Raw genomic sequence first — 13,087 nt, 5'->3', positions numbered from 1 at the left:
CTTCAAAAGCAACCAATATTGCTGATGTGATAGCATGTTCACAGGTTAAAAAGCTTCCTAACTTGGACTTCACTCCACTTCCTTCAGAGAACAGATGGGGAAAGGAAGCCCAAAGAAAATAATTTGCAACATTTCTGTAAAAATACTCTCAAATCTGAGCTGATCTTCCCCATCTGTGTAAGGGATGCTTTTTTTATTTTTAATCTTCTTACCACTCTAAATGAAAGCAGCCTGTGACTTGCCTTCTACATTGCTAGGAGATAAAAGCAGCAAGACTCCTGTAAACAAAACTGATCAAACCTTACTTGTTCATTTGGCCTAACAGTAGTGTTTCCTGGTAAGCAGTTTCAGTGGCTCTCCAGGATGTAGCTCTGTCTCAACTTATTTTGTGGTTCATAGACACAGCCCAAGCCTGGGAATGTTTGTCTGTGCCAGCCACTCATCAACAGCATGATTGCCTAGAGTCTGAATCATCAAACCTTGACAGCAGCAGCCTCTTTTCTGGCTGCATAGATGACATCTCCTGATCTCGTTGTGGTTAGTCCTGACCCTGGCAGGTAACTGCGCCGTGGAGGTGGAGGAGGTGGAGACTTGGTCAGCTTGTCGTTATCCTGTTCTCCATCAGGAACTTCTTCTGCAAGTAAACAGAGCAGCACAAAGTGAGCATAGGTGAAGGAGGGGAAAAAAGTATTTGCATCCCTGCCTCAACTGGAAAGGAAAAATATGTCTTAAAAGGTCCTGCTGCTGAATATATATGAATAGAAACACATTTGAGATTCAAGTGGAACTGTCTCGAATGAAAGTAAACAGTGCTGCACTTGCACAGAGAAACTGGGTCACTTCACCCAGAAATTTTCAGCAAAACTCCTGTCTTCCATGCCACTGTGGCTGGGTTTCAGCCCTTGGTATACAAGTGTGATAGCAGAGCACACATTTGTAAATCAATCACTTGTAAAGAAGCATGTAAGGTGCAGGTTCAGCTGGGTACCTGGTCACAGATAGTGCCCCGCAGGCTCCTTTGAAAGCACGGCCACTGACGTGACTACTAGCAGGACACCAAACCTGGAGGCTTCTTGTTGTTCTCAGCAATTCTGAAGCAACCAGCACATGTTTCTGCTCTGCCCGGAGGTGCTGCTGGCACAGTGCTACAGGAGGAGCTGAAGAGTTTTGTCCATCTTATAGTTGGACAAAACTAGCTAAGTTCAGACAAAGGCTGAGAGGGAAAACGTAAACACTGCTCTAGAGATGCCACCTCTGCAGTTCAATGAGTCCTCCTGCCCCTGAGCAGGGCAGGGGAGCATCAGGGGCAACCGCACTTGCTCCTCTTCTGAGACAGGATTTATTTTCACATTACTTACTACTAACTGTTCCAGGAATGCACAGTTTTGCCTTTGAATCATCATATAAGAGCCCTATATATATTTTGCTAACCCACGAAGATTCAAATACCAAATACAACAGCTGAGCAGAGCCAGCCCTTGCTTCTGAGGCGAGTCTTCCAAGAGAGGACCAGTTTCTCAAACTGGCATTCCCCCTCCATGATGCTTCCCCACCCAGCTGCCACTTCCTCTTCCCCACTGTCACTGGATAGCATTTTTTCCAGAAGCAGCATTACCCTGCTCATGACCTGGCCCTATGTGTTTCTGGTCACAGGCTAAGCATTACACATGGCAACAGCCACCATTTTCACACTGCTGTTTACAATGTTTTCCAGAGCAAGAGAATGACCTGTCTGCAGCTACTCAGTGTTAAATAAACAGCTGGAATAAATACAACACAGAAAGATAATACCTCCTGCTTTTGGGATTACCCAGCTGTTTAGGCAAAGTGTTCCCTCTGGGCAAATTATTGCGTAACTGTCCACTCCTGGGGCTGTGTCAGGCTCCTCTGACATGCCAGCTGGCCCCTGGGGCTGGACGGAGCCCTTGTCTGACCCAGCCTCGTCTTTGTTCCCTTCTTAGCTCAAATGTTCTTTGAAGCTGCTTAAGCTTAAAGAAATGCTCTGTTTTATTATCTCCCTCCCTGGTTATCTGGCACTCACTTGCAGGATTGCAAGAAGAGTGAATTTCCAGATGCACTTTACATTAGACCACTTCTTTGGTCAATACACGCCACTCAGTTTTTAGGAACATCAGATGCACTTCTACCAGCCCAACGTAAGATCTGCTGCTGTAAAATCAGAGTAATTCTCTAAGATGGTGTTTAGCAGACTATGATGTAGGGCCTGTGCAAATCCCTACTCCTTTTAATGGGCTCAATCCATTGCCCTCAAACTGGTAGCAGCTCTGACTGCAAGAACACCAAAGCTTTTCTCACACTTAATAAGAGTAAGGCTGGATGAGAGACACGGAAGGCACAAAGACAGAATGATTCCTACCATCTCTTTCACATCTGTGAGACATTCATCCATGTCCATCTTCAAAATGGGAAATAAAAAGGAGAAACACGGGCAAGAGAAATTGTCAGTGAGTGTGGCAGGTGCACAGGCTGTCAAAGGCTAATCCCCCTCACATCCCTTAGCTGGAGTCATTAAGGAGAGGTTGTGATGGGGTTTGCTCACAGTCAATGCAACGACACTGGGCAAGACATAAAACTTCAAAGCTGGATTTCTATTTTCTTCACTAAACAATTATATTTCCCCAATCTAAATGGGAGGGAAAAAAAACTTTGGAGGAAAAAAATTGAGGAAAAGACCTTATTCTAATACTTTTTTTTCCCTATGGCTGAGTTCTTCTAGCATATTTAAAGAGGGAGGAGTAAATGAACAAGTACAACTCACTGAGTCTGAGACTACCCATGAACAAAAAAGTTACTTCATGGAACCTTCTTTGGTGCCAAAGGGCTCAGCACTTCTGTGAACAAAATGGGAGTTGTTCACGGCCAGTTGTTTCACTGAACTGAAGCATTCTTCAACAGGCACAGACAGACTGGAATTAATTTCTCCCACCATACAAATTTCTACTTGCACCAAAAAAATCCAGCATGTCTTAAAAAGATCTCAAAATAATACTGCCTGCCTCGAGGCAGCCTTTGTAGCCAGATAAGCAAATTGTCTTTAATGGAAGCTACTGATCACTCAGCACTTGCAAAAATTAGGGCATTCTCACATATGAAAGCACAAAGAGAGATGAAGGAGCCCAATTTCTAATGTACATGCTAGAGACATTCCCTATATTTTTCACTGAACGATCTTGATAACAAAGATGAGTTAGAGTCAAGACATTAAAGAAGTATTTACAGAGCCATCTGCAAAATTGTGTAAAGAGTGTAATTTTACTTTGTTTTGTGTTTTGCAGCGGGGAAAAAAAGTTTCTTAATTGGGTTCTGTGTGGAGAATGGCTGAGACAACATATTCTGGCAATGTGTTCTATCTGGGTTCTGCAGCAAAGTCAACAGAGGACTCTGCTAATTCATGGCCAAAATGTCTTATGCACTATATGAGTAGGTAGGTGGTCTCTCTTTCCTTATGTTGCTCAGTTTTCTAGTCTACAGCAGACTGATACTGAAATTTTCACCTTGAATCATAGAAGAGTTGGGTGGCATGCGAGCTGTTTAATCAGATATTAAGGAAAAGCTTTGCCGTTCCCTTATTTATGTTACTATTACAGGATTCATTATGCACAACAGAAGGCAAATGTCCCAGTCTCATCACATTTCTCCTTAAATCTGCTGGCTACACACTGTGCAAAATTGTATTCTAGAAGTGGATTAGTTAACTATGTGAGTTACAAAACTTCTCTGTTATTGTGCTTTGCACTTTTTAAGATGTCACAGCTCACTGCACCCATATGGTATTTATTTTCACTGACTTTTTCTATTTGTGCCGCACATTATACAAGATAATTGTGTTGATAGCCAGTAACCTCACTGAACGGTGCCAGAATTCTAAAATTATTTTACAAGGTTCAACAGAATTTATTTTAAACATGTATGTTGTGAAATATCCAAGTAGCCACAACTTGTCAGTGTTAAAAGGTGTGCCTGAACCAAATGCTGGATCTGAAAACACTCCTCCCAAATTCTATATGAATTTGTCTACAGAAGCCCCAGGGCATTATTTTGCAGCTATTTACAACCTTGGCATGCCAACACCTTGAATGCAGCATGCAGCTCTGGTCTCCGCAGCTCCAGGACACAGTGGACTTAGAGAAGGGCAACTGAACCTAGCCTGGGGAGGGAGCAGCTGGCTTACATGGAGGGACCAGAAAGGCTGCACGTTTGCAGTTTGGAGCCTGTGGGACAGGCTGAGACCTCCAGGATACGATCAAGATTTATCAACTGCCTTCATTTTATAAAGGGAATGCAGAGCTGTTGTTTGCCAGATTGCAGAATATTACAACTATGAGGAACTCAGTGAAGCTGGTACGAGGTCCGCTCAGAATAGATGAAGGAAAGCTCCTTCACAAGATGGGGAGCTTGCTGCCACAGCAGCGGGGATGCAAATGGTATAAGCAGGTACAGAGGAATTACTGGATAAAAGGTCCATAATGGATATGAAAAGGAGGAGGTTGGGATATTCCCTCTAATATCAGTTGGGGGTGCTGGGGCAATACTAGCAGACTGCAGAAGGTGGCCAGGTTCTGTGCTGCCCACAGGATCTCCCACTGCCTCTGTCAGAGAGCGACTGCTGAGCTGGATGGACTATTGCTTAAGTAGCTGGGTAAGAATTTTGCAGCTGACTCGTGTTTGGCTAATGAGGTAAATCCAAGGTTTGGCTGAGGCATCTTCTTTGCTCCTTGAACTTTGAAGAAATTCAGACATGGATTTGTATGTTAAATTGTGAAAGAAATAGGACTGGAAGGACAACCCATCATCCTGCTACCACAAAGTAGCTCTACGTACATAATTCTTGACCAATGCTGGTCTAAGCCATTCTCTCCAATGATAGGGTCTTACATCCTCCTCATTGCCTCATACAGCCTTCTTCAGTACTTCACTTTCCTTATCATTATGAGGTTTTTCCCTAATCCTAACCTGGATCTTCCTGGTTGCAATTGTCAACTTCTACTGCTGTTCTACCCACACAAACCAAGTTGGTCTTTTCTTTTTTAAGCAGATTTTTATGTATTCAGAGATTGCTTTGTCCTTCTTCAGCCTTCACTTCCTCATGCTAAACAAAACCAATTCTTTCTTTTTTGTTCCCCAGAGATAATTTTTTTTTAGAGGTCTGGTCATTATCATCACTGTCTCTTGACTCCCTCCTATTTGTTCAGTCTTCCTTGAAGTCCAAAACATTGAGTCTGGGAATTTCTATGTAAGAGCTCACCACTGCTGAGCAGATTCATGTGTCTTGTAGATATTCCTGTTCATCTCATCATGATGTTTGCCTTTTTTTGCTACAGGGTCACAGTCTGCCTCACGTCCAACTTGAAACTCAGTATATCTATATCATAGCTGTGGACAGCCAGAATGCTTACTGTGAAAGTCACTCTCATTCGTTCCTACATATCTATCCCCAAGACAACTCTGTTATGTAGCATCACAGGTCATTTTGAGACCTCTGAGGGACTCATCCAAAACATTGGTTGTATTTATAGTTTAAGATTATGAAGTTAGCGAAGATCATTAAGATCAAATAGTCTGACTTTCCACTTAACATAGGTTCAAGGATTTTTTTAAGCAGGTCTTGCATCATGCACAGAGCTCATGCCTGAGCAGCCTTTCAGAAAGAAACATAGTATTGCTTAAAGATTTGAAGTGACAGAGAATCCCATATGTTCATAATTAAACTTCAATGATTAGTTGCTCTGAATGTTAAAATTTGATAGCTAATTTTTAATGTGGCTTTTTCTAGCTTCAGCTTCCAATTGCTGGAACTTGTTGGAACATGTTCTGCAAAGTTAAAAGGCCTCCTTACCCTCAGAAAACTTAGGCATGTCTTGATCTTCTTTTCATAACAAATAAGTCTATAAAAAGAGCTTTTTAGGTTTCTGATGGTAAGATCATTTATGCTCAAACTCTTTGTGGTTCTTTCCAGAGCTCTCTGTAATGCCAAACTTTTAAGTGCAAAACTGAACACAGTATACTAGATATAGATATAGTATAGTATAGTATAACTCTCATGTCTGTCAAAAGCAAGGTGTACTCTTACTCTCCTGCTCATGAGGAGTCTTGATCTCCAGAGGACAAACTCACTCTCTCAGTTGCAATACAGGGAAATCCGTGTTCAGCTCGTTACCCACACTGGCATCTGCAAAATCGCTACATCCTGTCCGCAGGACCTGCATTATTCCTCAGGGACATACTCACAGGTATGATCAAGAACACAGAAATCTGTAAACTGAAACCATTCTAGAAAGTAGGAAAAATAACCTCTCTTTTCCAGATATGCAGTTCTTTAGCACCATTTACTCTAGCAAATCTTACCTGAGACTTCTAGCTTTTCCACTGCATCCCCTTTAGGCAGGGCTGCTGGCTGGGGAGGCATCTCCAGGTTAGGAATTGACTTCATTATATTGGCCTGGGCCTCTTCCAAGAGCTTTTCAAATTCCTTTCCATTATAGTGATCGAGGTTTTGTCTTTTCTCTTCCCATTTCTTTTCAGCTTTCTAGACAAAAACAGTAAAGCATCTATTTATTTCTCTGATTTCTTTTGTGATCGTTTACTTTGAAAAAATCCATGTGTAAACATTATAGGTCAATATGGACAGATTCCTTCAGTTCTAGTCAGCAACTAGAGGAAATACATTAACACTAATTGTACACTGGTTCTGACTTTCATTGTGCTAGATATGGCACAAACACACGACAGACTGACAGTGGTCACTGCTCACTAAAGGAACAAAGGCAAAATTTAAATCTGGGTCACTGCCTTACTACATCACACTGGTGATTAAAGTGCATGTCTGTAAAAAGACATGAGAGTTCACTTGTGGGTTTTCTCAATATCTCTGTGTGAAACCACTGGAACTTCACACTCTTTTACTTTTACCTTTCCATAATGAGGAACATGGATATTTAAAGAGTGAATGAAATCCACTGATGCAAGTGTTGCCAGAGATTCATATGCTATTGTTCAAAAATAAGGTATTCTAAAAAAGAAATATTTTTTTTTTTAATAAAGGTTATTTAAAAAACACAGTTACTCATTTTGGTTACATGTTATTATCCCGTTGCGTTTAAAATCAGAGGGTATCTTCAGAAGTGCATGGTGTAGTTAGGGGTTAAGCATATAAATCCCCAGAATGCATTTGAAAAATCCCACCTGCAGTCTCAAGAGTGAGACTGGGAGCTCAGACCCAAAGAGAGGACAACTGGTTGATTAGAATACACCATACCTCAATTGATACAGCTCGGTTTCTGGTACTTGCACTGTGAATTTCCTCAATGAAAAGACTTTGCATGGTGGTGCCATTGACAGAGACCTGTGATGCTGGCGTGGCTTGTGTGGGCTGGGATCCTGTTGCGGGCTCTTGCAGGGGGGCTGGAGGGGTGGCTGAGAGGTGGCCGCCCACCGGCACACCTTCGCTGTGGCTGGCTGCAGTGGGTGAACCCTGGGCATGGCTGACCAGGGCTGATGAGTGCTGAGACTGATGGATGACAACAGGCGAGCTCTGCACGTGATGGACCGTCATTGTTGAGAAGGGGATGACTTCTGACTTGACTGATGACACCTGGGACTCTGATGTGACTGCTGTGGGATTTTGCTGTGCATGTCCCTGGGAATGCTTGAGCTCCTCCTGGTTTTTCAGAGCATCAGCTGCAGTGGCCTTTTCCATCGCAGAGTATTGTACAGCTTGGGATGGATCCACACCCCTCAGCAGTCCTTCTGTAACATGTCTGCCCAGCCAAATTGAACACAACAGCGTGGCACATGGTTAGCACACAGGCAAGTCATGAACAATACTTAACAATAAACTCTTTCAAGGGAAAAGCACCTACATCAAAAACATCAAAATGGTGTTTTTTCTTCTTGATGCTCTCAGTTGTGTGATTTTATAGCTTTCTCTCAGAGTCAGGGACTCAGAGTTTTAAAGAGGCCACTCTAATTAGGATGTTTTTGCCTTTTAAAATGTTTACAAACCTTCATGGATGTACTAGCACTTTTGGACCAAATCATGAGTTACAGTGGGTTGATTTTAGAGGGAGAATTGAAATCAGTTGACTTAAATTTTAAACACTGTATCTAACTAAACAAGATGTTCCTGGACTATTAGCACAGAAAGTGGTAGTTACATAGAATGTGAGGTAGCAGTTTGGCAAATTGCCAAAACAAAGCCTTCAAATGATACTTCACGAATGTCTTGTTTGTCAAGAGTTTGGAGTAAGATGAGCTGTGGATGTAAAGAGTCAACTATTTCTGGCAGCTAGCCGTGAAAAGGCTGAGCTTCTGCGTGTAGCTAGCCATCAAATGCCATCAGTTTTTCCATTACTGAAACAGACTTTATGCGGCTTAATACATAATTTCGCTGCAAAAAATTACTTTTGGTAAAACTTTGGCATGCATAGCTTATTGTTTTTTTCCCCAACCAGGGCGAGACAGGAAATAACTGCAGTCATTTTTAAGAAAAGGAAACTAATGTGAAAGGATATAGATGTTTATCTACATGGAAAAATAAGTGACAGCTCTTAGAAGACCTGTAACATAAACCATTTTATCCCTCTGCCAGTACTGGCAAATCCATTTTACATATGCTCCAGGATATATGGAAACAATGACAACCCTACATTCCTTAGAATAATGGTAGCAACAATAGGCTTATGACTTACATTTTCTTGTAATTGAAGTAAAATTGAGACCACCACCACTGACAGTTTGGCCTGATTCACTGGTTTTGAGTAGGAATTAAATCCAATGCCTATTGCCTCATATAAATCAGCAGTCATTTGCTGCTCATATGTTCTGACAAACATAGCTAAACACTAGCACTTAGTAGACACAAATTTTATCTAATATTTCAGCTTTCTCTAACGCATCTTCCTTGCAAAGAACAGAATAAAGAATTTGCATGAATTCACAAGCATATTGAAAAATATTTCTTTCTTTCAAAAGGTTTAGGATATCTTTATCCACTTAGAATCTTTTCCTGTTTTATGTCTTACTGTTACATTTTTGGGGATGCACGTTTCAGTGTCAGAGAATATTTCTGTCAGCTTAGATTGCTGTAAATGCCTACAGTTAATTAGCTCAGATATGGGACTGATGCCACTCTGTAAGCTTTCTCATCCAGGTACTTCCCAAATCTGGAAGTGTTGAGTTCAGAGGGAGCAAGTTTCAATCATAAGATCTCGACGACTGGGGCTGTTGGTCAGAGCAGAACCACCGCACAGAGCACAAGAAAGGCTAATTTGATTTCCCTTGAGAGGGCTCTAGGAAGAATCTATAAAATACTGCAAGCAAGTTGCATTTCTCAAAATTGTCTGGGGAGAGGGGGAGAACCCAGACCCGAAAGCTGTTCCAGCCCTTCTTGAGGAAATTCTTTAGTTTTGAAGGGGAAAAAAAAAAAAAAAATCACCTCCTGAGCATGGTAAGGATATCGGTCATGCTGCGCACACGTTTCAGCAAGCTGTCTAGCTTGTGTGGTTCTTCCTTTAGGAACCTCACAGCTTCTACCTCAATCCGGAGGATCGCACGCATTTTATTCTGCAACGTCGGGAACTCTCCTGTAAAGACAACAACTGTGAAGCTCAAGAGGAAATGATAAAAGCCCTGGGGAGAAACAGATGATGGAGTGAATGTTAAATAGTTGAGTGTCTACCTCTCTCCAGGGGCTAGGCAACAAGCTCCTTTTAGTTCCAACTTTAAATCTTTTTGGAAGTGAAAGTTAATGCCCCCAGATCAAAGGCAAAACTGTTCTCAGCCGCTGTGGTTAAAAGAAAAGAACCAAAAGTAAAATGGAAAAGTACACACCTTTCAGGGTGGCAACAGCTTCTCCCACTTGACGCAAAAGAAAGGCTCCATCTTCAACATCTTTCAGTGTAACTGTCTTGCTGGAAGCAGTGGAGTCCCTCTTCAGGTCTTCAACAAAAGCCTCCAGCTCACTGGCAAAACAAAAAAAGTGGACATAAAATGTAAGCAGGACTTTCACATGACAATCAAATATATGTAAATGAATGGACTAAACTAAACCAGAAACCTCAACTGTGGCATCTTTAAATCTGACACCACAGGCTGAAAAAACAGCAGGGTACCATGAGGGGAGGTGAGGATGCTGGACACTCACGTTCACAGCATAGGAACAGGCTTGTAACTAGCCCAAGTCATTGATTTCTCTGACAGGCTGCAGATGTACAGAGCATACTGACCTCAGGGCAGCTGCGCTACAAAGGGCAGGTGGGGTGATGAAACACATCTAACAGCCAGCCCTCTGGGGATGCAAATCCTAGAAGGGTACAGACCCACTGTACTGCTACATCCAGTACTGGTTTGCACCTTGCATTTTCTCAGTGCTGATGACATGCAAAGGAATGCCCAAAAGTGAAGTAACAACCCAAAAACGGGCACTAATGGCCCCTGGATGCAACCTTGTTTATCTGCCAGGTCCTGCTAGACAGGATACAGGGTCCTATTTCTACGAATAGCCAGACTGAAACAGCAAGTATGCGTTGTGAGCAGCTCTCACTCAGCATTTGGATTCAAGAATGAATCACTTCAGATGTTTTTTCCAACCAGTGCTGTCCTGTGCTTCCTTTGGCTCCATCTGGTGCTTCCTCATCACCTTTCCCAATATTTTTTCCAGTGCTTCCATACTTCACATAAATCTTCACAATCCTTCAGACACATAAACTTTATTTTTGTTTTGGGGGGAGCCACTTTTTTTCTGTTTAAGGTTGAAACCACATTGCTTTAGCTGGAGTTTCCACACAGAAGCTTAAAAATTTCTCAAAAAACCCTGAAATGCATTATGCGCAACTATACAAACACCCATGCGAATACCTTAAAAAGATCATCTCTTGAATATTTATTCTAAGAGAAATCCACCTCTATTAAGATACCAAATTTACTAACAGGAATATTCTGAGAAGCAGTTTAATTGCATGGTAGAAAACAATGCAAAGCAAACTCTGAACTGACAAACCAGCTACTCATTTTAACCTAATTTTGGGCCTCATTTCTCACATCCACTCAGATAGCAGTTTTGCAATTGCTGTAAGAGAAGCAAGGTATGGGCTGATTGCCTGAAAAGGGGTAGGGGAAGACTGCCTTCTGCACCAGCTGCAGGTTTTGCATTTCCACGTATTTCCCTTGCGCCAGCACTGCCACACAAATCCAGCAGAAAAGTACTTATTTTCAGCCAGGTCACCTCCTAGATCCATCTCACTGAACAGGTGACATGGGAAGGAAAAGAGAGGAGGTGGCGGCCAGTAACAGGATAAAAAGGAGAAAATCCCTTGCACCACCACTCTGCATTTAGGTCAATTTAAAGTGGAAGCAGAGTCACCCAGAACAATAGATGGCAATACAATAGTACTTCTGATATAGAGAGAAACAGATAGTATCAGAATCCAAACGTCAAGTGCACACAGCAGAGTTCATGTCAATCCGAAGACTAAGAACTTTAAAACTATAAAACAATTTTGAATTCAGAATCGTAAGTTGCTTCTGAACAGATCACAAACAAGTGGAGGCAAATGATCCTGTCCCCATTTTAAGACCACTTCTCCCAAAGACTCTGCCTTGAGAAAGCTGGGGGAGTCACAATTTCCACTAGCCCAAGCACACTCGCAGGAAACAATCCATTGGACCACACGATGGCAGCAAGGGAACGTTTCTCAGGGTATTTTTCCAGTGGAAGAGGCTGCAATAATGTAGCTATCTGCTGTCTCGGTGTCTGTCTGCCTTTGCAATAAAGGGCACAGATAGAGTCTAGCAAGGAGCTGGAAAAAGAATTCAGCTTCCTGTCACTCACTACAATGCAAAGGCTCCTGCCCTCCAGAATGGTGCTCTACAGTCATGCATCCTCCCTACTCTTAATGCCCTGATACCGGCACTCAGGCTAGGCAGTGCTACTTTCGGAATCATAGGGTAATCCCCCTCCATTTTGTAGATCAGCACTGGAAAAGCAGCTTCTCAGCTGTTCGCATCCTTTTTATCAAAAAAGATAAGGGCAGAAGCTTAAATTTGTTCATGGGTGGAAAGAAGAGAAAGGAACAAACACAGAACAATGTTACCATGTTTTGGTAGGTTTATGATTGTTGGAAATGTAGAGATAAAGGAAAGACTTCCAGGTAGCTGACAATGGCTTTCTTTCCCCTTTTTTCTTTGAGCAGAAATGGAAGGGTCATCATAAACCCCTTTGATTCCATATAGTGATACTATCATACAAGACAACTGATCCTGAAATTACTCAGAGGATACCATATTACACTGCCTCATGTTGCTAACTACAAGGCAAAAGAAACTTCAGCCCTCAGAAGCCAAAGTCTGAAACAGATCCAGTGGTCTCCAGCATTTCTTTTCTGTAAGTGGGGAAACAACTTGGCTTTATAGATTGGACTCAGCAAACCCAATTAACAAGACTCTCGCATTAGTGCAGTTGCAGAAGGCTAATACAAGATAAATGATTTTTCTGCACCTATATTTTACACAGGGGAGCAGAGGCAAACTCTTATGCTGAGATCTTTCTTTAGGCAAAAAAGCATCAGAAAATCTGTCTCCGATTGCAGTATCAGTAGAACAGGTTACAAAACAAACTGACAAAATTAATAGTAACAAATCACCCAGGCCAGATGGTATTTGCCCTGGAGTACAATAGCAACTCGAGGGTGAGACAGTTCAACTATTAATGCTAAGTATCTAACTTCTTGATTAAAATTGCTTTGGCACCAGAGTAGTGGAAAGTGTCAGAGATGATACAAATAAATTTTTTAAAAGGGGATGGAGCCATCCAGGGAACTGTACTCTGGTGAGACTGACACCCAGACTGGTGTAATTGACAGATACCAAAATAAAGAATAAACAATAAAGTATTGGTGGACCAACGGATAAATATGCTGTGTCAGGGAGGAATTAATGTGATTTGTGTAAAGAGAAGGTAAGTCTCACAAATCCACAAGGAAATAACAAAAGCATGGGGACAAGCTATAGCCCCAAAGGCTTTCAGCAAGGTATTTGAGCAAAAGCTTTCAAGAAAGCAAAGTTGCCATGA

The 13,087-nt window shown here is 42.0% G+C and overlaps 1 protein-coding gene across 2 annotated transcripts in view; it reads right to left on the bottom strand.

The window, feature by feature from the left end:
- Window positions 1-13,087, bottom strand: part of KIAA1217 (KIAA1217 ortholog) — a 184,940-nt gene that overhangs the window by 11,252 nt on the left and 160,601 nt on the right. For both annotated transcript variants that reach the window (XM_050891504.1, XM_050891505.1), the window contains 5 exons: window positions 9,850-9,980; window positions 9,455-9,602; window positions 7,277-7,778; window positions 6,367-6,547; window positions 480-634 (listed from right to left, as the gene is read on the bottom strand). In XM_050891504.1, coding sequence (XP_050747461.1) covers window positions 480-634; window positions 6,367-6,547; window positions 7,277-7,778; window positions 9,455-9,602; window positions 9,850-9,980 — 1,117 coding nt within the window. The remainder of the gene's footprint in view (window positions 1-479; window positions 635-6,366; window positions 6,548-7,276; window positions 7,779-9,454; window positions 9,603-9,849; window positions 9,981-13,087) is intronic.

Source organism: Gymnogyps californianus, chromosome 2 (genome assembly GCF_018139145.2).
Source record: "Gymnogyps californianus isolate 813 chromosome 2, ASM1813914v2, whole genome shotgun sequence".
Taxonomy (NCBI): domain Eukaryota; kingdom Metazoa; phylum Chordata; class Aves; order Accipitriformes; family Cathartidae; genus Gymnogyps; species Gymnogyps californianus.
This window is presented reverse-complemented; position numbering and strand designations above follow the sequence as displayed.